The sequence below is a fragment of the Struthio camelus genome, chromosome 27, assembly GCF_040807025.1.
Source record: "Struthio camelus isolate bStrCam1 chromosome 27, bStrCam1.hap1, whole genome shotgun sequence".
Taxonomy (NCBI): domain Eukaryota; kingdom Metazoa; phylum Chordata; class Aves; order Struthioniformes; family Struthionidae; genus Struthio; species Struthio camelus.
Window position 1 is genome coordinate 5429014 of NC_090968.1, and position 22086 is coordinate 5451099.

The 22086-nt window shown below is 61.3% G+C and overlaps 2 protein-coding genes across 9 annotated transcripts in view; both read right to left on the reverse strand.

The window, feature by feature from the left end:
- Positions 1 to 1525, reverse strand: part of PPP3CC (protein phosphatase 3 catalytic subunit gamma) — a 42907-nt gene extending 41382 nt beyond the window's left edge. The window contains exon 1 of one of the 2 annotated variants that reach the window (XM_068920612.1): positions 1239 to 1525. In XM_068920612.1, coding sequence (XP_068776713.1) covers positions 1239 to 1290 — 52 coding nt within the window. In that variant the 5' untranslated portion in view covers positions 1291 to 1525. The remainder of the gene's footprint in view (positions 1 to 1238) is intronic. The other variant, XM_068920611.1, reaches the window with a different exon arrangement.
- A 1719-nt stretch (positions 1526 to 3244) lies between these two features.
- SLC39A14 (solute carrier family 39 member 14) lies at positions 3245 to 21939 on the reverse strand. 7 transcript variants are annotated; one of them, XM_068920630.1, is made up of 10 exons: positions 21921 to 21939; positions 14291 to 14370; positions 13179 to 13457; positions 12902 to 13088; positions 9922 to 10091; positions 9215 to 9337; positions 8764 to 8949; positions 8147 to 8354; positions 7201 to 7385; positions 3245 to 6933 (listed from the first exon to the last, which is right to left on the reverse strand). In XM_068920630.1, exons 3-10 carry the CDS (start codon positions 13440 to 13442, stop codon positions 6787 to 6789), a joined length of 1470 nt encoding a protein of 489 aa, XP_068776731.1. In that variant the 5' UTR covers positions 13443 to 13457; positions 14291 to 14370; positions 21921 to 21939; the 3' UTR covers positions 3245 to 6786. The 7 variants fall into 7 exon arrangements, with proteins under 7 accessions (XP_068776731.1, XP_068776725.1, XP_068776726.1 ...); XM_068920624.1 differs by lacking the exon at positions 21921 to 21939 and adding an exon at positions 20696 to 20796; XM_068920625.1 differs by lacking the exons at positions 9922 to 10091; positions 21921 to 21939 and adding exons at positions 11855 to 12024; positions 20696 to 20796.
- Between the last annotated feature and the right edge of the window lie 147 nt (positions 21940 to 22086).

Here is a 22086-nt window from a genome sequence, read left to right on the forward strand (position 1 = left end):
CCTCCCCGGGGCAGCGTCGCTCCCCTTCGCCCCCTCCCCAGGTCTCCCCCCAACGCCGCGTGAGGCCCCCCCCAACCCTCCCGCGAGACAGGGAAGCCCGACCTCCCTCCTCGCTGGCTTCCCACCCCGGCGCCCGCCAGGAGGGGACCTCCCGCACCCCCGTGTCGAGCGCAGCCCCCGGGGAAGGGGGTGTCCCGTCCCCCCCACCTCACACGCGTGGGGCAGGGGGTCCCTGACACATCGCCCCTGCAGGGGATCTGCACCCCCCCGCCCCCCGCACTGCACCAGAGGTGGATCTGGGCGCCAGCTTCCCCCCTGCATAGCTTATCTCCCCCTCCCCCAGAGCAAGGGTGCACCCCCCCCCAGAATAGCAATGCCCCCCCCACCAGGCTCCCCCAGACCAGAGGTGTCCCCCCCCCCCCACATCAGGCTCCTCCCTGACCACAATGCTCCTCCCCCAGCTTCCCCAGACCAGAGGTGTTCCCCCCCACACACCAGACCCCCCCCCCCCAAAACACAGATATCCCCCCCCCATCGGGCTCCCCCTGACCGGGGGTGCCCCACACACACATCAGACCCACCTTAGCCAGTGGTGTCCCCCCCAGGGACGGTCCCAAGGGCTGTCCCTCGATGCCCCCCCCCCAAAATAGGTTGCCCCCCCCCGGGGTGATCCCCACAGCTGCCTTCCCTCAGGGTGATTCCCCCCCCCTAAAACAGGCTGCCCCTCACAAGGGTGATCCCCACGGCTGTCCCTCGATGCTCCCCCAAAACAGGCTGCCCCCCCCAAGGATGATCCCTAGGGCTGCCCCTCGATGCCCCCCCAAAACAGGCTGCCCCCTATAAGAGTGGTTCCCACGGCTGCCCCTCAATGCCCCCCCACAAACAGGCTGCCCCCCCAGGGGTGATCCCTAGGGCTGCCCCTCGATGCCCTCCCCAAAACCGGCTGCCCCCCCCCAGGCGTGATCCTCACAGCTGCCCCTCGATGCCCCCCCAAAACCGGCTGCCCCCCCCAAGGGTGATCCCTAGGGCTGCCCCTCGATGCCCCCCCCCAAAACCGGCTCCCCCTCCCCACAAGGGGTGATCCCCAGGGCTTCCCGCCCTGGAGCGGGGTGCCCCCTCCGGCTGCCCCCTCCCCGATACTCCTCCGGAGCAGGACCCCCCCCCCCGGGCGCCCCCCTCCCGCGCTGCGCGCCCCCCGCGCAGACAGGGGGCGCCCTCGCCGCGCCCCGGCCCCTCACCCTTGACGATGCGCTCGGTGGTCGGCAGCTTGTTGTGGCCGCGCCCGGACATGGTGGTGGTGGTGGTGGTGGTGCCGCCTGTCCCCCCCCCACCCCACCACAAGAGCCGGCCTCGGCCTCCCCCCTCCCCTCGCTACGAAAGGAGGGGGCGCCCCGGGATGCTGCCGGCGGCTGAGCGGGCCCCGGCGGCGGCTGAGCGACCCGCTCGGTGCCCAGGCGGTGACGGCGGCGGCGGCGGCTCCGCGGCTCCCCCCGCCCCCCACCGCCACACCGCCCTCCTCCTCCTCCTCCTCCCCCCCCCCCCCGGCGCGCTACTGCGCAGGCGCCGCACCCTCCCGCGCCGCCCCTTCCCCACGCGCCTGCGCGCCTAGCCCCGGCGCCGCCCCCCCCTCCCTCCCGGGCTCCGCCAGCCGCGGGAGGCGGGGCGGCTCCGCGCGTGCGCGGGAAGGAGCGGGCGGTGGCAACGCCGGCGCCGGCGTCGCGCCGTCACGTGGGCGAGCGGCGGCGCCGTCCCCGCCCCTTTCCTGCCGCCATCTTGGAAGGGGAAGGGGCGCCGTTGCTAGGCGACGGGCGCCAGGCCTGCAGGCCGGAGGCCTCGGGGGCCGCAGCCCCGGGGAAAGGCCTGAGGATGGAGGGGAGCGATGCCCCCTTCACTCCCCGAGCCGCCCCTGCCCTCGCTTGGACACAGCCCCAGGCGGTGCAGGACTGCGGCTACCCCTAGGCAGGGGGTCCCCTCGCCAACGTGGCCTGCGCTGGCCCCCCAAACCCCCGGCGCCCTGGAGGCGAGGGCCGCGGAAACGGTAGCGCCAGCTCCCGCTGCCGCCCGGCCTATTTAAAGGCTGCGTCCCCGCTGCTGGGGGTGGTGGAGGAAACAGAGGGTAAAAATAAAACGCCACCACACCCCTCAAGCACCGCAGATTGGGAAATCAAGTACTCGGAGTACAGAGCGCGCCGGGCCCCGCTGCACCTAACAGCTTGCAACGCTCCTCGGCATATGTGCGACTAAATAAAAAAACCGCTACGCGCATACTTGAAATAGCACAAAACTCTCACTTTGCCTAAGGGATAAGTTTTGTCAGAAACAAGCCACGATCGCGGGATTCAGTTACCCATCTCAGCAGAAAGGTTAAGGTCACATACGCTCATGAAAAACAAGAGGATTTTGCAGCAAAAAAAAGCACGGCACAAACGCCCTGTCTCGTCTGAAGTAGAGGGGAGCAGGATGGGAACCCAGAGCTCCTGCACGACAGCGTGCCCAGAGCCCTTTACAGCCCTCTCCAACAGGACGGGGTCACATTTATACCGTAACTTTTCTTGCTGAGGCAGGCACTATTCATTTTCGAAACCACCACAGCATTTCAAGCCTCGTTTGCTTTAGCGGAAACAGGCTTCCTAAAACCGTATTTGCCGCTGGGATCGGGCGCCTTCGGGCTGAGCGTATAAAAAGGCCGGGAGAGCGCGAAGCAGACCGCGGCGAACCGTGCTTCTGTTCGGATGAAGGGGAAGCGAGGACGCAGCCGCTGCGAGTCAGGCTCCCTCGTGCGAGCGAGAGGGGAATACACCGCGCAGCCCGCAGCCCACACGCCGAAACCATCGCGGGCGGCCGCCCCGATACATCAATAACGCTTGGAAAAGGGCTTTTCGACTCTGAAGGCCGCCGCGTGAAGCACAGGCCGTGAGGCGGGCAGGAGCGGCGGGGCCGAAGGCGCCCGGCCGGGCAGGAGGGACGCGGCAGCGGGCCTCAGTGCCATCTCCCGATCGGCGCGCCGCACTGCACAGCGCGCCCGGAGCCGCTGGAAAGGCCCTATTGCATCACCCCAGCCGGATTGGCTCGACTCCACTCCGTCGACTTGGAAAAAATCTGAAATAACAGAGCTGCCACCCCTTCCCCAGGGAGGCTGCTCCGCAACCGGAATAGCTCTTGCCACAGGGATGTTTTCCTCCGCTATCGTGTTCGCGCTCACCTTTCAGATCGCATAGCACACAGAGCACGCTTATAATCCTCGGTCGTTACAGAATATATTTTATTTATGGAATTTTACAAATAACTTTACAACTCACATGACATAAGTTATGTTCTTTGTTTCAACAAGTATTTCTTACAACACCTGAGTTATTAAAATACTGAGATGGAACTTGAGCTTCTAACCAGACATGGAAAAGGGAAACACAGATAAAAACCCCATACAAGCTCAATTGCTGTCACCTTCCCTTCTCATTCTCCCGCCTGCTCCATTCCTTCCCCAAGGGTTGGTACTGGCCTGCCCAGGCTAGAGACAGGCACTTTCTCCCGCACAGCCCTTCGGTGGCAGAAGGGTCCCCTGTCCCACAAAACTCCCCTAGCAGCTGGGAGAATCCCTTCCGAGAGCTTTTAGGTACCTCTCGGCAAGGAGCCTTGTTTCTCCAAGGGACATTGCACCTCCTGAATCTCTGGGTTGCAAACTTCTCACAGTTGACTCAGTTGGCAAGAAACAGGGTTAAAATTGAAACGAGAAGAACACAGACTCATGATCTCCATGGCGTATCGAGGGGCCTGTACCAGCTCTGAGGAAGCTAGGCATCAGTTCTTACCACGTTTTCAGCTCTCTGAAACACAGATGACCTCCCAGCCATAGTCTGCAACTGTGAGGTAGTCCCCAGGGGACAATGTCAAAAGATTTCCCTCCTCGCCTCCAGTGCAAAGGCCTTCCCATCTGTGCACACCACTGAACTGCTCCTGCCAGGCATGACTTAGCCCTGGCAGGGCTAAAGCTGCCCTCTGCCCTGTGGAAAGCTGCCAATGATATGGTGCTTTCCAAATACTTCCTTGAGAGAGAACAGGCAACACATATGCCACCCTTCAAAGGATTTAATTTTTCCACATCAACTTAGACAGGGCTGTAGCTCTCAGCAGGGAAAGGTAGCAGCTCTCCCTTCAAACACCAGTATAGGAGGCTTGTCATCTCTTAACTTCAACCCAGAACTTGTCCTGGGAAGCTGTGGCAAAGGACACAGCTCTTCTTGATTGCTGCCTTGCCTGCATGTCTCAGAGCACCACAGGCCTGCAACACCTCGAGATACTTAGCAGTCATTCAAGAGACGCCATCAGACAATGATCACAATTATTTAGGTTCGAGCCTGGACACAGCAAAGATACCCCAGGAGGGGCCCAAGGTAGAGGATTTCCTCCTGACTACTGAGGAAAACAGCACAGCAGCCACCTAAAGTGTGGGCAATGACCACGAGGTGCTGCAGACGTGGCCGGGGTGCCCTGCCGGAACAGACCACGCTGCTTTGAAGCGGACCAGCCGCACAGAGAGAAGAGTGACTTACAACAACTGTCCACCTGAACAAGAGGCACTGCTGCATGGGATAAAGCAGAGTGCATCTCTCCTCGAAGGTGCCACGGCAGCCACGGGAGGGCAAGGGGAGGGAATCAGGCCAACTGCATCCTCTGCCACCTCTTTCCAGCTGATCCCCTCTGGACTCCAAGGGTACTACAAGGATACTGGTAGTGCCACACTTCGACCTAGGGACTCAGTGACGACTGTTAGGAGCATAAGAGGAATACAATCCAGCTTTTACCTAAGGCAAATTGGGAACTACAACCAGGCACCAGCAGCCAGTGATCAAACTACCTTATGATGCTGCTGGATGGTGCTGATATGCCTGCAGCCCTAAAGGCTGAGGTGGCTTATCTCTTTAGATGGGTAGGAAGGGGAGTGAAAGCTCTGCGGATACACTGGCACACCTTCCATTTTGCCTTCCAACAAGGGTGGAAAGGAAGGTGTGGAGGGCCTGAGCCCCTGCTCCCAGGGCAGGGCAGCGCAGAGCCGAGGTGGCAGGACAGCGGTAAGCCCATCACATGCACCTCGCGGCCACCTGCGCAGGCAGGAAACGAAGGATGACGCTCAGCGACAAGCCACTCTGGACGCGTCAGTAGCTCTGATCTGCAGAGCTCAGAGTGCTTTTCAAAGCAAGGCCAGCACCATTCCTTCATCCTAATCTGGCGCTATACCCACTAGGTTAAGCTGCCTAAATCAGCTCCTGTTTGTCAACGCGGCCGCAAACTCGCCACTGCTGGATGCAGGATAGGGTTTGGGACAGGCAGAGGGGACAAAGGGGTGCAAGGGAACCTCAAGTGACACGGGTGGGATGGACATTATCAATATGATAATAAGTCAATTCACCTAGTGAATCTGGGGGAAGCCAGCCCAGAAGCAGAACTGTGAAGTGCCTGTTACACCCTTCTCTAGCTACTCCCTAAGGCTGGAAACACACAACCTAAAGAGGTTCACAGTCTCTTTTTAAAACAAACAAACAAAAAACCCCCCACCCCCCTCCCCACCCTGAACCTCTGCAACTCAGCAGCATCAGTGTTTAAAAACAGATGTCTGATCACAGGTCTCATCGTGAACTTGGTCACAGTGTAAGGACCGCTTCCCTAGCTAGGAAGCCTGTGGCCAGGGCTCGCCGTCCCAGCTCTGCCCTTGCCTAGCGCTGCTCTCTTCTCTGCAGTATCGCTGCACGGCTTCCCACTGCAGAAGGAGAGGAAGGATTTTTTTCCTTACAGCAGCAGGGAGCCCAAGGGAGGTAACAACATCCTGCTAGCCTTCTCCTGGCGGCTGCCTGCATCCGTCAGTCCGACCTGCATGGGATACAGTTTGGTCTCCTCTGCTCCAAGCGTTGCTACCCAGAACATGCTCAAAAACTCTTGGCCCAGTTCTCCCAGGGTATCATCCAGGCTGCCAGGGCAGGAAAGAGCAGGGCAGAACCAGGGCAGTAACTGCTGCAGCTCTGGAGACTTGTTTCTGAAGACAGCAAGGATGATGCTCAAATCACGAGCCATCTTCCCCGAGCCTCCGTCGGCTCCTCTTGCCCTGGGCCATCTGTTCTTTGAGCGGAGCTCTGAGGACCTGGCTGGTACATAACTCTCCGAGAGGAAGGAGACCCTGTCCTGGTCTCTGTGCTCCCGAAGGAACGCTACCACCTCCCCACGCAGGAGAGAAACACCAACTCCCTGTGCGATGCCTGGGAACACGGCGGCTCTCCATTCCCCTTCTTTGCAGTGGTACTTTTCATGCCCCGTGCATCCATTCCCTGGTAGATGAGCAGGCAGAGGCAGCTCGCGTCCAGCGCTAGCCCTGTATCCCGCAGCCCTCGTCCTCCTCACCCTCTGCAAAGGGGCTGGGAGAACATCATGTCCCATCAGACCACTCCAAAAATAAGGAGAGCAACATGGCTAGAGGAGCTCCTATATCCCAACTCCATCCTTCCCAGGAGATGTGAGGAGAGGAGGGAAAGGATATGACACTGGAAAGAGATCCTCTTGTCAGTTCGGTCCTAGGGCAAAGGGGATTAAGCCTCCCCTCACCCTTGAATCAAAATAATATGAAGTCTATGGAATAGTTTTAAAAGCAATGCCTCTTCTTCTGTAGTGCTTTGTGCTGTCAGTGCCTGCACAGGTACCGTCGTATGCTTGCAGCAGGAAAAGAAAAAAAGAAAATTCCCCCTTCCCTCCCTCCCCCCCAAACGAAAAACTGATACAGGTCTCCGAGATGGGCTGGTCCTACCCTATCTGGATCTGGCCAGAGTACATGGTGAGCAGTACCATGATGGTGAACCCCGTCAGCAGCCCTGCATTCTGGATGGCGAAGGTGATCAACGTGCTGCCATTCTGCTCGTCCTCCCGGCTGACCTCATTCATTTCGGGGAACTGGGGGAAGAGAGTGATGGCAGGGTTCAGTGGCAGGAGCAGCCTCCAACCTCCCGCCTGCTTCCACCCCCTGCACACTGCTTCCCACCTAGTGCCACAGTCTAGGTGGACATCCACCAACTAGCCCAGGGTTCTCAGCCCCAAATCACTGCACTCCCAGTCCAGAAGGCAAAGCACTGAGGCCGTTCAGCCCTTCCTCAAGACACAAAAGACCAATATGGCAAGGCCCTCACCACACGCCCAGCAGCTCCCACGTTTGGCATTTACCATATCAGCCAGTGCAATGTACAGAAACATTCCTCCAGCCAGAGCAAAGATCCAGTTGGCAGAGAAGTGGCTGCCGGCCACAATCCCGAAGGCCAGCCCCACGTAGCAACAGCAGGCCGAGATGAAGTTGAAGAAGAGTGCCTGGCGGATGGTCATCCCAGCATTGAGCAGGATGACAAAGTCCCCTGCACGGGTGAGAAGAGGACAGCGAAGATGAGGAAGGAGGGCACAGTCACCAGGCATGCAGGGGGTTGGCAGCAAATGCTGACAGACGCTTCAGGACAGCACTGAGGCGGTCATATTCAGCACTTGCTTCTGCCTGAGATCAAATTGCCCTGAGTTTTCCTGGAAACCTGTCTTGTACGTGCTACCTTCCCCATTTAGCTTGGCAAGCACTTTAAGAAGGTTGGCATGTCTGCTCTTGTTTTAAAGAGCCTGCCTCAAAAATCTAGGGTCCTAAGGAAGGAAGAGGATTCCCTGTTCTCCAGCCCTGCTCATCCACAGAGGAGATGACAGGCCATTGAGCACGGGGTCACCTGGCCAGTAGTGCCAAGCGTTGACCGCGCCAAGAGCACTGCTGCCTGCCAGCAAACTGCTGGCTGTGCTTGTGCACCACCCTTGGCATTCAAACTCAGACCACCGCCCACCTCCCCCCACCCAAGCAGACAAGATTTTTTTTTTAGATGTCTCAATCTAAATTTAAATCTCAGACATCATATTACTTCGTTATTTTTAGAGCTGTGATTACTCAGTGTAGTTTACTGCCTCGCCTTCCCCTCACCAGTACTGTGTTTATTCCATCCCACGTTCCTCTTCCTCTCGAGAAACAACGGGTAAGCGTCAACCTTTGATACCCCGTTAGACAAGGAAAGCGGCAGAGTTAGTGTTGAGAAGGGTAGGACTGAGAACCCTCGTAGCACCAAGGGCACCTTGAAGCCTCACATACCCAGTTCATGAGGGAACTCCTCACAGAGGATGGCCACGGAGGTGCTGATCCCTTGGAAGACAGAGACGGTGAAGGATGCCCCGATTGCCAGTCCATCAATGAAGTTGTGGAGGCCATCGCTCAAGGTGATCATCCACGCCAGCGTGCCGATGTCAGAGTACCGCACCTCCTTGAGCCAGTAGCACGCGCTTTGGGAGGCCTGCAAGTCCTGCCAAGACACCCAGACACGCAGGCGATGGGAGCTCAGCAACAAACCAGTCCAATGAGGACCATCACTCGGCACCCACCCCAGAACAGCTACGGCTTCACCTGTCCTCCCTAGCTCTGCCAAAAAGCTTCAAGGCCCTGGGGCACCTGGATGAGGAAGCAGAGAGCTGTTGGACACACGCCTTTGCTGAAAACATATGCCTTGTTGGATTAAATCCGCGCTAGGCTTGAACTGAGGGTCTTGCTGAACCAACTGGACATGATTTGCACTGCCCGAGGTGGTGTTTGTCAGGCAGATGCAATAGAGTTTAAATCACTGTTGCTCACTCATGGGCAGTTTTTTCCATTTGCTTGGCTGCGGGTGGCCACAGAGATCTCCCGCCCGCAACCCCACAGGGCTACACACTAACCTGGACAGACAGGGAGCCTACGACAACCTTCTCGTCCCCAGAGGGGGTCTTGCACTCTAGCTCGCCGGTTATGTGAGGGATCATGTGGTCCAAGTCCCCGTTCTGCAGCTTCTCGGTGATGCCCTCCTCCTGGTCCTTCTTGGAAGGCAGGGCCTCGGGGCTGTAGTGGCTGTGCCCGTGGTGATGCTGCAGGGACAGGGGGCTCACAGGGTCAGCCATGTTATTGCAGTTTCCCACTCACATGCCTAAGGCACGTTGATTTAACTAAGTTAGGCTGAAACACACTAGTCAGGACATGAGAGCATGCTATTAAAAAAGCATGACCACCCCTTCCCAAATCTAAGTAAAAGCTGCTCGGCAGGCAAAGACCTATCTTTGCATACTGCCACCTTGGTTCCCGGCACAACGGAGCAGGACATTGATACAGTGGCCCAAGCAACCTCAGCCTCACCTGGTCCTTCTGTTTCAGGAGCATCTTCAGGATCTTCTCTGTGAAAAAGAACAGGTAGAAACCCCCAAACACCACAGCAGATTTGGAAACATAATAGTCTTCTTGAGGGTTGAATCCAAAGGCCTGCAGACAAAGAGGCCAAGTGACAGGCTTGAGAAATGGACTCCAGCAGCATCTTCATCTCCCTTTGCTGTGGCACCTCTGGGGCGATACTGCTGCTGCTTTCTGACCTCCCTCTAAGCAGCGGCTGCTTCAGGAGAAGGTGCAGAAAGTACCTTCATGCACCTAATCTTCCATACTCTCCCAGGCAAGCAGCCTGTGCCCCAAGGCCTCAGATCCATCGATCCGTAACAGGGCAGGGATGCTAAAAACGGGCTTAAAAAGCCTCTACTGTCTTAACACAAAGGCTACCTGCCTGCAGGGCTAGACACAGCAATAAAATAGGACTTTTGTGCTTGAAGTAGACCTGAGGTCTCCCTGGCACAAGGGGAGTGATTCGCTTTGGAAGTGGGGCTTAAGGGCTGCGAAATTCCAGCTCCGATCACGGTCCTGAGGGGCTTCCAGCCACCGTACCTCACTCTCCACGCAACTCTCGCTTGCAGTTCCCCTCTGACTCCACTGGCTCCCCCTTCTCCAGCCAGCGGGGGCCCAGAGAGAGAAACAGCCCCAGAGAGAGAAAAGGACCGACCCGAAGGTCCTCACCATACCTCGGGAATGAGCTGGAAGAGGGCGTTGGAGTAGAGAGTTCCAATCGCCAGAGCTATGAAGTAGAGGAGCAGCCGCTTGTAAAAGGTCTTCTTCATGAAGGGCACCACGCTGGCCCCCACCAGGGAGCAGAGGGAGATGACGGTCACGCAGAGGAAACCGTAACCCCAGACTGTGGTGTGCATGCCAAACCCACCCCGGGAAATCGGACGAGGGAAGTTGTCAGAGTGGAAAAAAAAAAGATCAATGTAGGGAAGGGGTGGGAGGGGAAGAAATGTGTCCATGCCAAAAGGAAAGAGAGAGGAGGGAGGGAGAGGGGAGAGAGAAGAGGACATTCATTAGTGATTGCTCATTCATCTGGAATTGGTTCAAGAGGGGCGAACCTGGTGCAAAGTGGCTCTGGAACGAACTCTTCAGCCCTTTGGGAAAGGTCCGAGGGGAAACCCCACTGTCTAGCTCCTACCAAACAAATGGGAGGGAGCTCTTCCTTTAAGCAAGACACTCTCTTTAAGCGCCCAGTCCAGAGCCAAGTTTTGGCAGCCAGGCCATTTCAAAGCTGGCATGCCGGCCCTGCTCCCCGAGCCCCCAACCTCCCCAGCAGCAGCTGCCCTGAGGGGCATCGGGTTGCTGTTCCAGTGCCACAGAGCCCCAAGGTCCCCCAAGCATCCTGCACACTCCATCCTCGTCCCCCAGCAGAACCCGGAGGAGGAGAAATCCATGGACAGCCCATGCGGAGCCAACTGGGCCACGCGGCTCTGCGAGCCATGCCGGGGCACTCCGGTTCAAAGCATTTTGTCACCAGGGTGGAGCGTACATGAGTCATTTCAGTTCCTGGCAGACCAGGAAATACAGGCACTTGGTTTTTATGCTCAGTGAATAAAAGTTGCAGTTCTGGAGTTGAAAAGGAGCCTTGAAAAACATCCTCTTGTCTGGCAGGCAGGTGGCCAGAAGAGGCAAGAGGCTCTGCCCGAGAGCAAGGCTCGTGGCAGGTAACGCAGCGGGGCAGAACCCAGCGAAGGACACTCTGCTCAGAGGTGAAGATTGCATCTTACGCGCACGGATTTGAGGTTGGCTGCTCGGGAACATGGATCCGGTCAGCTCCTCTGTCCACAGGAGCCAAAAGGGCTCTGCTTGGCCACCTGAACCGGAGGCTGGGAAGCACATGCATTTCTAAGGCACCCAATCTGAGAGCACGTGGATATATTTATTCAACTCCAGAACTGTACAATTACAACACAATTAATTTGCAACGTATCTGTCAGACCCATCAGAGCACCAGGAAACCTCACGTAAGCACAAGTCCTTCTGGGAACATCAGTCTTGCAAATCAGCAAAAAAAATTGAAAAAGCAAGTAAAAATCTTAGAAAAGCCTGCTGATTCAGGAGGAAGCTGGTGTTTCTCCAGGATGTTCTGTGTGCTTTTACACTCTGATTCTTCCTCTTTCACATAGGCCTTTCCACGCTGTTCATACCACTAGCGCCACTGCGTCTCAGCGGCCAGGCGCTGGGCAGCTCTCTGCATGAAGCAGAGCATAACACATCCCTTGGAGGGAGGACAGGGAAAGGGAGAAGCTCCTTTTTGAAGCAGGGCCACCAGACACAGCCCACGGGAGGGAGCTAACAGCTTCTCCTAGCACCTTCACGCACCTCGGACCCTGTCAGCAGCCTTGTGGCTACCTGGGGCCACCTTTGCTCCCTGAGAGAGATGGATGGCACGGCTTCTCCAGCGCTGCCTGCACACTCAAGAGCGTTTCCTGGTGCTCAGAGGGGCACGAAAGCCCTGTGGAGCCCCTGCGCAGGGAGCCAGCGTGGAGAGAGACATCCCCTCAGCCTCAGGTCCCGGAGAGAGCGATTCAATTCGGCAGGGTGGAGGCAGAGAAGGCGCCCGGAGAGCCGCCCTTGGGACAGGAGAGAGGCAGGGACGTTCTACCGCACCTCTGGGATGAGCTGGAAGAGTGCGTTAGAGAGCAGCGTGCCGATGGACAGCGCGATGAAAAACGTGAGGACCCGGCTGAAAAAGGCCTTCTCGGTACACGGTACGATGAAGACTCCGAGCAGGGAGGCTACGTTAATCATCGACACACTGAGAAAACCAAAGCCCCACACTGCGGAACGAGAAGAAACGAGGGCCAGACATTACCGAGGCTCTCGGTGAGGGGAAGGCAGGAGGGCCCAGCACCAGCCGCTCTGGAGACCGCCGGCACGGCCCTGCCCTGGATCCAGGCAGGCGGAAAAGGCTCACTCCAGGACTATGCCCCTACCGCGGGGCTGGCCACGCTGCACCAGAGCATCTCTCCCTTTGCTCCGGACGCTTCAACTGTGACATAAACCATCGTTTTTGGTGCAGGGGCGGGGAGAGGGGAGGAAACAAGTCCTCTGAACAGGCTGTCTGCCTCCGAGTTGCTTGAAAAAGGCTTTCTTGAGCCCACCCCAGCCTCAGGGGGTGGAAAAGCAGATGCCATGCTCATGGCAGCTGATTCAAGACCTTGGGCAGCATCAGGGCCTGCCTGGACGCATGGAAGCTCATTTAGCATCAGCTGGTGGCCAGAGGCTGGTGGGATAGGGCCCAATTTGCCCAGCAGGCTCCAAAACATGCCCAACCACCCCCGCCCATCCAGCAGGGCTTGCAGTAAGCCCCTGATATGCAGCTATCCCAGCGAGCCGTGCTACAGGAACAGCTCTGACCTTGGGCATATGCAATCAGGGGACAAACCAAGCTCCAGAGCTAGAAGTCCTGAGCCAACAGCACCTCGCTGGAGCCTGTGACATAAACTGAGGGAAACCCATAGGGACTCCCAGCTGCTGTCAGAAAGCTGCCCTCCTCTTGCAGTAGCCTCAATAGCTCTCGTCTCCTTCAGACTTGGCCTGTGCCCCAGCGCCTGGAATGGGGCCCAGATGTCCTGCAGGTCCCACGGCATTTCAAATCCTTAAGCAGCATGTCCAGAGCTGGGCAGCACTCACGCACCCCAGCTCACCACTCACCTTCAGCCGAGCTGGGCCTGCTCTCCTCTGTCTGCTCGTTCTCCTCGTTTTCCAGGTTCTCCGAGGCACACGCCCCCGACTCCAGCTGCTGCAGGATGGTGGGGCAAAACTCCTTGAACTCACTGTGCCCCACTGTGGAGCCCTCACTCAGGTTGTGGATGGCAAAAAGCTCCACGGAGCTGAAGCACTGGAGAGGGAAGAGACACATGCCTTGAGATTCCCAGGCAGCAGAGGACAGCCACTCGGCACCAGCCCACAAGCTACCACCAAGCTTTACCCGAGAGAGGTTTGCACGCTGCTGTGGCAACTGGGAGACGTTGGCATGTCCCACTCCCACGTCGAGGCGGTTCAGCAGGGCCTTGAGCTGCTTCAGGCTTAGGGCTTCGTTCTCGCCGTACCGCTGCAGGAGGTCCTGCAGGAAGGAGGCTGCGGAGAGCGCTGGTGGGCTTGCAGCATCCCTGCCAGCCCATACCTGTGGGGACGGGAGGAGGCAGAGCAGCACCAGCAGGCAGCAGCCCCGGAGGCCTGTGTTTGACATCATGGTGTCTCAGGGATGCTGCAAGAGAAGACACGTGTTGCGGTGAGCCTTAGCATCCTCAGCAGCTCCAATCACTGCGCGATCTAAGGGCTCCTGCAGCAAAGCCCTGGCCCTGTGCTTCTCCCCTTGCCCGGGACGGGTTTCCTAATGCTGAGGGCCATGCGCCCAGAAGGGAGGGTGGCAGGGCTCTTCCGCCCTGTGGCTCCATCAGGAGATGGCAGCAGAGGACAGCAGATTTCTTTGCCAGGAAGCCCCAGTCCAGAGAGGGGAAAGCTTCCCACAGTCAAGGCCCAAAGCACCCCAGCCCCAAGGAGGGACTGGACAGCTGGTTTTTGCTCTGCATGATGGGTCAAGCCCAAAGGAGCTGCTTCGCCTGCCTTCGATGCAGGGAAGTTGTCGGCTGGCAGATACCGAGCTGAAAGCAGGGTCTCTGCAGCAAATGGGGTGAGAGTGTCAGCCGCCCTGGGCAGAGTGAGGAAGGCAGCCGAGAGGAGCACCGTGACATGCCTAAAGCTGTGCACTCCCCGGGGCAGCTCTGACCCTGCGGAGAAAGAACAAGGCACCAGATGCTTCAGATCAGCCTCTCCAAGAGGAGCGTGCTGCTGCATCTTTTGATCCCAGCAGGGCAGACAGGGCCAGACCAACTTTCAAGCTGGATGCCACAGCTGCTGCAGCGAACGGGAGCCATAGCCTACCAGCGCTGGCTGGAAAAGACATGTAAAGCATGACATAGCCCTGGGAGCAGCTTGGCCAGCCCACAGATATCCACCACTTCTCTTCCGCCCAAGCCAAACTCTAGGCACCACTTCCCCGAGCACCCCTGCTCCCCTTCCTCGCCGCAGGGCACTCACCACAGCCACGTGCCGAGGCGTGGAGAGCTGCTCGGACACAGCTCCCGGGGGCTCTCCGGCGCCGCAGCAAGTCAGAGTCCCTGGAAGAGAGAGGCTGGCGGTGGGAAAGCAGGCAGGAGCAAGCAGTGAGGCAGGTACGATGCCAGGAGCACCAACCCAGCTGCAGTGCAGCTCCTCTGCAAGCTGGGTCCTGGTGGTGCCCACCAAACCGGCCACGTCACGCACAGACACCCCAGCCGGGGCACCACTTGTGCCAGCTGGACAGGGACGCACGCACCTCGGCACAGGCCCTCGTGAAGGCAGAGGGAGAGATGTGCCTACCCGCGTGGAGGACGCAGGAGCCCAGAGGCCAGAGGTGGCATGCTCATTAGGTTATATTTTAACTATGCTAATTACAATGAACCGTGTCCTTCCCGGGCGGGACAGTAGATGCCTTTATAATATTTGTCTAGAATCAATCCTTGCCCTCTCTGCTCCTTTCATGTATGCCGGAGATCAATAAAAGTGAAGCAGCAGAGCTCTGGGGTGAGTGCCGGGGTGCACCCACCAACGCGCCGGGTGCAAAGAAAGGCCCCGGGAGAAAACACAGGAGGCTGCACACGTCCGACACGTCCACCCGAGACACTGGAGCTGTGCCCAGCCTTGCCTTCCTGGAAAAACTTTACTGGAAGGTGAACAGCAGATTTGGGATTCACAAGGACACACCGCCTGCCGCGCAGAAAAACAACTCTGCCCTCCGCGCTCCGCAGCTGCACTTGGCTAACCCGCTGCCTCCGCGCGCCTGCCAGCGGGGCTGCTCCCAGCCGACACCGAGGAACAGCGGTGCGCTCCCGGCGGAAGGCCCTGGGGGTCCGCACACCTCCCACGCGTCACGCTGCTGCAACGAGCAGGAACAGCATCGGCCAAGCGGAGAGGGCACAGGCCTCTCGTGGCGTGGCTGGGGTGGAAAACGCCCCGCATACACGTTGCCCAGGCAGACGGGATCCTCGCCAACCCTCTGCTGCTCACTGGGGTCACAGCGCATGGAGCAAGCCACCACCAAAGCACTGGACGTGTGACGAGTTCTAGGACAGCAGCACAGCTCGCAAACCACCTGGACACCGTGGACTTGGAGGTTTTCCATAGGAGGGAAAGGTTACAGCTCTGGTCTGGCGAAAACATTGCTACGAGGCCTTATCAGAGCAAACCCAGCGTGCCAGGAAACGTATCCATCTCCCTGGGAAGGTCAGCTGCACCCTTTGGGCATGTGTTTAGCCAGAGTCCAAAGTAAGTTTTGACCTGGGAGGCAGCACATCTTGCGCCTCCAGTCGTCTCTCCTCCCACCCCTGGGGCATTTCTGCAAGCAACACCCAAGCAAACCAGACACCGGTCCCCAGGGGCCAGGACTTCTTCCTCCTTGCAGAGGAATCAGAGCTGAAACAGTGCTTCCCGGGCTGCAGGAGACAGGGTTCGAGCCTCCGCTCTGGGGCAGAGCCTTTGGAGACAAAACGGGCCGATCCTCACCGGTGGCAGGGGTCAAAGCACCGAGGAGGAGGAGGGATGCTCAGGTACCACAAAGGGTTACCGGCTGGGCCACGCTCCAGGCCCGCTGCTTCCCCCCACCGAAGGACGCGGGTGCCAGGACGCACACTGCCTTGTGGCTTCCCCTCGGCGGCCCGGGGGGCTCCTCAGGGGAAGCGGTTTGTGGGGGATACCCGGGGGGGGGGTGCTCTGCGTTCAGTGCCGATTGCACGGCTCCGTGGGACCAGCCCTGCCTCCGGCGCTGGGTAAATCCGGGCTCCGGCCCTGCGGCCGGCCGCGTCAGCACCCCGCCGCGCTAACAAGCGGCCTGTGCTAACGGGTTGCAGATTTCGGTCTCCTCCAAAAACAGACCCGAGACATTTTTGAATGCCGGCCAACCAATTGTTCTGAAAATAGACTTGGCTGGTTGGAGGCAGAGTCCTGCCCGAGGCGGCGAGGCCGAGCCCGGCAGGGCTCCTCCGTGCCCCGCGCACACGGCAGCAGGGCCGCGGGCGTGCGGCGGCCCCGACCCCCTCCGGGCCGGGGCTGGCTCCCTCCGCAGCAACCGCTGCCTGCCCCTTCGGAAGGGCCCACATTCCCGCAGGTTTTAAGAGCTTACTGCCACTTTGCGAGCTTTGTTCTCTAGGAGAGCACCAGCCTGGGAGGTTTCAGCCTCCTCCCGCAAGGGCTTAGCCCAGATGCTTTGACTTAACCCCTCTCCTCCCAAAAGAGGGGAATAAGCTCCTCTCTCTGGCAGCACGTGCAGGCCAGCCTGGTGCACTTGGACTTGCACCCTCGCCTTGGTGACCGCGACCACCAGCTCTGCGCAGGTACCCGAGAAACCTCTGCCGCCTCCGCCGCATGCCCCAGTGAAAGCCAAACACCCTCCTCGGCCTCCAGAACTCCTTCAGGCTCCCTGTAAAGCCAAATCCTCCCTTTCCAAGGCCTTGAGAGGCACCAAGGTCAGGAGCCCTCGGGACGCGGCGCTGAACGTCACTGGGCCGGGACACGCAGTGCTTTTTCCACATCTCGCCCCGAGGCTCGCTCGGCCCCGTGCCACCTCCGAGCAACCTGCGCACGGTTCCCCGCTCCGTGGGAGCTAATCGCGCCCGGAGCGCCCGCCTTATCACCAGCGCCACAGCACGCAGCGTTCCCACACCGCAAAGCCCTCCCCAGCGCCGGCCACGTCACCGAACCTGCTCCCAAAACCACCCCCAAGACGGGCACATCCAGAATACGTGGTGCAAAGCCGGACTTCAACTTTTACCCAGCTGCCAAACAAAAGGCAGGGAGTGTCCCGCAGGGATTTTCAGTTTCACCGACTCCTGGCTCAGCCCCTTGTATTTTGAAGAAGAGATGAGGTGGAAGAGCCGCTCCTCAGGAAGGAGAGCGCAAGGGGGGTGGCACGGACAGGGCTGGGAGTCTCAGACCCCCCCGAACATGGTGGAGGCCATGGCAAGGCAGGGAGGGTGTAAAGCGCATCCAAGCGCCGGCTGCTTCCTCCCAAGGAGGAGCGCAGCAGAGAGGGGCACGGAGGAGGCTAGCCAACGCGCCGGGGAGACAAAACCCTGCTGCGGCCTCGCCGCGATCTCTCGCCGCCACTGCCAACTGGCGTAGCCCCCCGGGCTGGCCGGCATCCCCTCCGCTCCCCGCCGCGTCTGACCTTCAAGGGCGTCCCCTCGCCGCCTGCACGGGTCGCAGGGCCCTTCGCCCGGTTCTCCGAGAGCGCCGCAGCCCGCTCGGCTCCAGCTCAAAGGCAGTCTGCAGCGTTTCCTGACTTGCTGGGGGGCCCACAGAGGAGGAGGAGGAGGGAGGACGCCCGCGTCCCAGGCGGGACCAGCTCCGGGCACCCTTGGCTTGGCCGGACCCCAGCACCTGGGAGCAGTGCTGCCGAGTGCGGCTCGGTGTTTGACCTACTTTATCGCTCGCTCGCCTTCCCGGCGGCCCCGCAGCGGCGGGACGGGGCAAAGAAAACCTGCCCTCACCCCGGAGCGCCTCGCAGCCCGCAAGCGCGCTTCGGCCTCGCTGCTGTCGGACGCGGGGGATCGATGCCCTAGGGAGACGCAGGGTGATGAAAGCGCAAAGGAGGAAGAGCCAGAGCCTCAGTCACGGATTCACAGCTCATTTCCCTAAATTAACTTCACCCCCACCCCCCCATGCTTCCCGAGAGCTATCGATTCCGATTGCAAAACCCTCCCAACCGGGAAGGGAATGTCAGGAACAACTTGTGCAAAGAAAAAACACCAGCAAATAAGCACAGCAACCGACGCTTCCCTCACCAGACGCTTCCCGAAATCCCACGTAAAACTCGCTCACTGTCGCAAATGGTGCAACACCCGGGGGGGGGGGGGGGGCAACGAGCCCCTGGGGGAAGCGGCGCCAGCGGCGCCAGCAGCACGCTCTCATGCCCCGCTGCGCAACAGCGGGATCGCCAGCGAAGCGGCGCGCGTGGGAGCTGCGGCCAGATGTGCAATCTGCGCCTTCACACCTGGAAGAGCCGATGACGTCAGGGAACAATTCCCATCGGGTCCGAGAGTTGTTTGCTTTGAGCCCGGGCAGACCACAGCGCCGAGGGCCTGCCGTGCCAGAAGCATTGCGTGCTTTCCCCCCATCGCTGCCCGTCTTACCGTCAGCTGGTGGACACGGTTGGTCCGGCATCCCTCCTCCTGCCCCACGTTTCCTCCCGCAGGCAGAGCGGCCGTTTGCAGCTGCTTTCACCACCAGCAGCTCAGAAAAGCTTGGGCTGAGCCTGCCCTGCAGTTCCCTTCCCCTCCTCTTTGGCCAAAGCTGTTTGCTGTTCGCGGTCCCAGCCTCCTTCCGGAGCAGAGACAGAAAAACCGCCCCCCCAGCGGCGAATGGCCCCGGACCTGTCTGCCGGCGGGCAGGTTTTCCATGCCCTCGGCACGTCCGCTCCCTTCCTCCGCGGCAGCGTGCCACGCTCGCGCCGCAGCTCAGCCAACAGCTGCCACCGCCTCTTTATTCCCCCAGGCGTCATCTGGCCAACGTTACGTTTCTTTTCCTGTAGTTTTCCCTAAAAATCTCTAGCAGGCGTTGGTCCAGTCCCTAGCAGGCAGGTGTCCAGACAGCCAAACTGATGGCTGGTGGCATTGCTACCCCTCTCCTTGGCAGCCTCGCAAGACCAGGCCAGAGACGAGCAGACCACTGCCTTGTATAGCGATTTTCATCTGGAAATCTCCCAGCAACCCGCAGACGAAACGCAGGGCTGACAGCGGTTAAAAAAAAAAAAAAAAAAAAAAAAAAAAACCACACAGCCCAGGAGCTCCCCGCACCCGTAACGGCACGTCCCAACCCCACGCCGCGGCGCACGGGGCCGACGCTGCGGGATCGGGCACCGGCGTTTACCCTGCTCGGGCTGCACCCGCGTTTCTGCCCGCGGCAGCAGGGGCGGGGGGGAATCAGCCCCTCCGCCGGCCACTTTCCCAGCACCAGGTCCCCAGCCCGGGCTGCCGGGAAGCCTCCGAGCGCAGCCAAAGGACACGGCGCAGCGGCAACGCTCCTGCTAGCACGTGGCGGCCCCTCCTGCCTGCCAACTTCTGCTCCACGGCTCTCCGGCCCGGCTTTACGGAGGGAAGCGCCCAGATAGCGAGCCCAAAGCGGGGCCGCTGGCGAAGCCGGGGAGAGAACACAGGAGACCTATAGCTTTGCGTGGTGCGGACGACGCAGTGCCCCTCACAGCGACCCCAACAGCCGGCCCCACGGCTCATCACCAAGCCCCGAGCCCCGCTGGCAGCCGGAGCTGGCAGCTGCTGCTGGGCAGAGCCCTAGGGCAGCCCTGTCCCAGCGCCACGTCCCCGTCCCCAAGCCCATCCTTCCCCAATACCAGAGTCCACCTGCCCCGCTGCCTGGTCCCAGAGCCCACCCCCCATCCCTGCCTGAAGCCTGGTTTGCTCCCCAAGCCTCTACCAGCCCCCCAACCCATGCTCTGAGTCCTCCAACCCATAGGCCAGCCCCTACCTGGGCCTCGTCTGGGCCCAGACCCCATGGCCCATCCCCACAGCTGGTCCCAGACCCCATCCCAGCTCCACAGCTGGTCCCAGACCCATCCCCACAGCTGGTCCCAGACCCCATCCCAGCTCCACAGCTGGTCCCAGACCCATCCCCACAGCTGGTCCCAGACCCCATCCCAGCTCCACAGCTGGTCCCAGACCCAGTCCCACCACTCGTCCCAGAGCCCATCCCAGCTCTTCAGCTGGTCCCAGACCCATCCCCACAGCTGGTCCCAGACCCCATCCCAGCTCCACAGCTGGTCCCAGAGCCAGTCCCACCACTCGTCCCAGACCCCATCCCAGCTCCACAACTGGTCCCAGACCCATCCCCACAGCTGGTCCCAGACCCCATCCCAGCTCCTCAGCTGGTCCCAGACCCGGTCCCACCACTCGTCCCAGAGCCCATCCCAGCTCCTCAGCTGGTCCCAGACCCGGTCCCACCACTCGTCCCAGAGCCCATCCCAGCTCCTCAGCTGGTCCCAGACCCGGTCCCACCACTCGTCCCAGAGCCCATCCCAGCTCCTCAGCTGGTCCCAGAGCCCATCCCCGTCCTGATCTCAGACTCAGTCCCACAGCTGGTCCCAGGCTCCATAGCCAGTCCCCTATAGCTAGTCCCAGCCCTTATAGCCCATCCCATAGCTGGCCCCAGCCCCTATAGTTAGTCCCACAGCTGGCCCCAGCCCCTATGGCCCATGCCATAGCGGGTCCCAGAGCCCACCCCAGTCTCGGTCCCAGGCTCCACAGCCAGTCCCCTATAGCCAGCCCCCCGGCCGCAGCCCCGCGCCAGTTCCCGACCCCACGCGCGGGCCCGGCTCCTCCATCCTTTACCGCGAGCGGCCCCACGGCCGCTGCCTCCATCCCGCGCCGCACCCCGGCCCCACTCCGCTCCGGGTCGTACCTGCCGCCGCCGCCGCTCGGGGCCCCGCTCCGGGCTCCGGGCCCCGCTCCGGGCCGTACCTGCCGCCGCCGCCGCCGCTCCCAGCCCTGCGCCCGCCGCCGCTCGGCCGCGCCAGCGCGCATGCTCCGCCGGCGGCACGGAGCGCGCTCCCATTGGTCCGCGTCACCGCCGCGCCCCGCCCCCGCCCCGCCCCCGCGGGGCTGTGCAGCGCCGAGCACGCGGCGCCGAGCACGTGGCGCCGGGCGGGCACGAACCCCCCCCCCCCCCCCCCCGGGGCCCGGCCAGCCCCGGCCCCGCACGGAGCCCCGGGCCCCCCAGGCACCCCACGGACCCCGCACTGAGCCCCCCCAGGCACCCGGCGGGGGGGATGGGACACCCCCAGACCCCGCACTGAGCCCCCAGGCACCTGACGGGGGGACGGGGCACCCCCAGACCCCGCACTGAGCCCCCCAGGCACCCCACGGACCCCACACTGAGCCCCCAGGCACCTGACGGGGGGATGGGGCACCCCCAGACCCCGCACTGAGCCCTCAGGCACCTGACGGGGGGACGGGGCACCCCCAGACCCCACACGGAGCCCCCAGGCACCTGACGGGGGGGATGGGGCACCCCCAGACCCCACACTGACCCCCCCAGGCACCCCCCAGACCCCTCACTGAGCCCCCAGGCACCTGACGGGGGGACAGGGCACCCCCAGACCCTGCACTGAGCCCCCAGGCACCTGACGGGGGAACGGGACACCCCCAGACCCTGCACTGACCCCCCCAGGCACCCCACAGACCCCGCACTGAGCCCCCAGGCAACTGATGGGGGGGGACGGGGCACCCCCAGACCCCTCACTGAGCCCCCAGGCACCTGACGGGGGAACGGGACACCCCCAGACCCTGCACTGAGCCCCCAGGCACCTGACGGAGGGGGACAGGGCACTCCCAGACCCCGCACTGACCCCCCCAGGCACCCCACGGACCCCACACTGAGTCCCCAGGCACCTGACGGGGGGACGGGGCACCTCCCGACCCTGCACTGAGCCCCCAGGCACCCGGGGGGGGGGACGGGACACCCCCAGACCCCGCACTGTCCCCCCCCCAGGCACCCGACGGGGGGACAGGGCATCCGCAGCCCCTACACTGACCCCCCCAAGCACCGGACGGGGGACGGGGCACCCCCAGACCCCGCACTGCTGCCCCCACACCCCTCGGGGGCACAGAGCACCCCAGGCCCTCACCAGCCTGGAGGAGACGCGGCGAAACCTCGGGCACCTCGGCCGGCGCGCGGTGCCGAGCCCGGCTTCGGCGGCGGCTTTTGTAGCTGCCGGAGCGGCGCCAGGCAGCGCCCGTCCCGCTGCCCCAATTATTCCCGTCTGCGGCAAATTACAGAGCGGGGCCGCCGTC

What these genes read in the sequence shown, in the direction of transcription:
- SLC39A14 (XM_068920630.1), bottom strand. Translation starts at nt 13,442, where the DNA reads ATGATGTCAAACACAGGCCTCCGGGGCTGCTGCCTGCTGGTGCTGCTC. An exon ending in AGCGTGCAAACCTCTCTCGG is followed by an intron (nt 13,089 to 13,178) that starts GTAAAGCTTGGT and finishes TTCCCTCTCCAG; the next exon opens with TGCTTCAGCTCCGTGGAGCT. An exon ending in GGAGTTCCCTCATGAACTGG is followed by an intron (nt 7,386 to 8,146) that starts GTATGTGAGGCT and finishes TCACCCGTGCAG; the next exon opens with GGGACTTTGTCATCCTGCTC.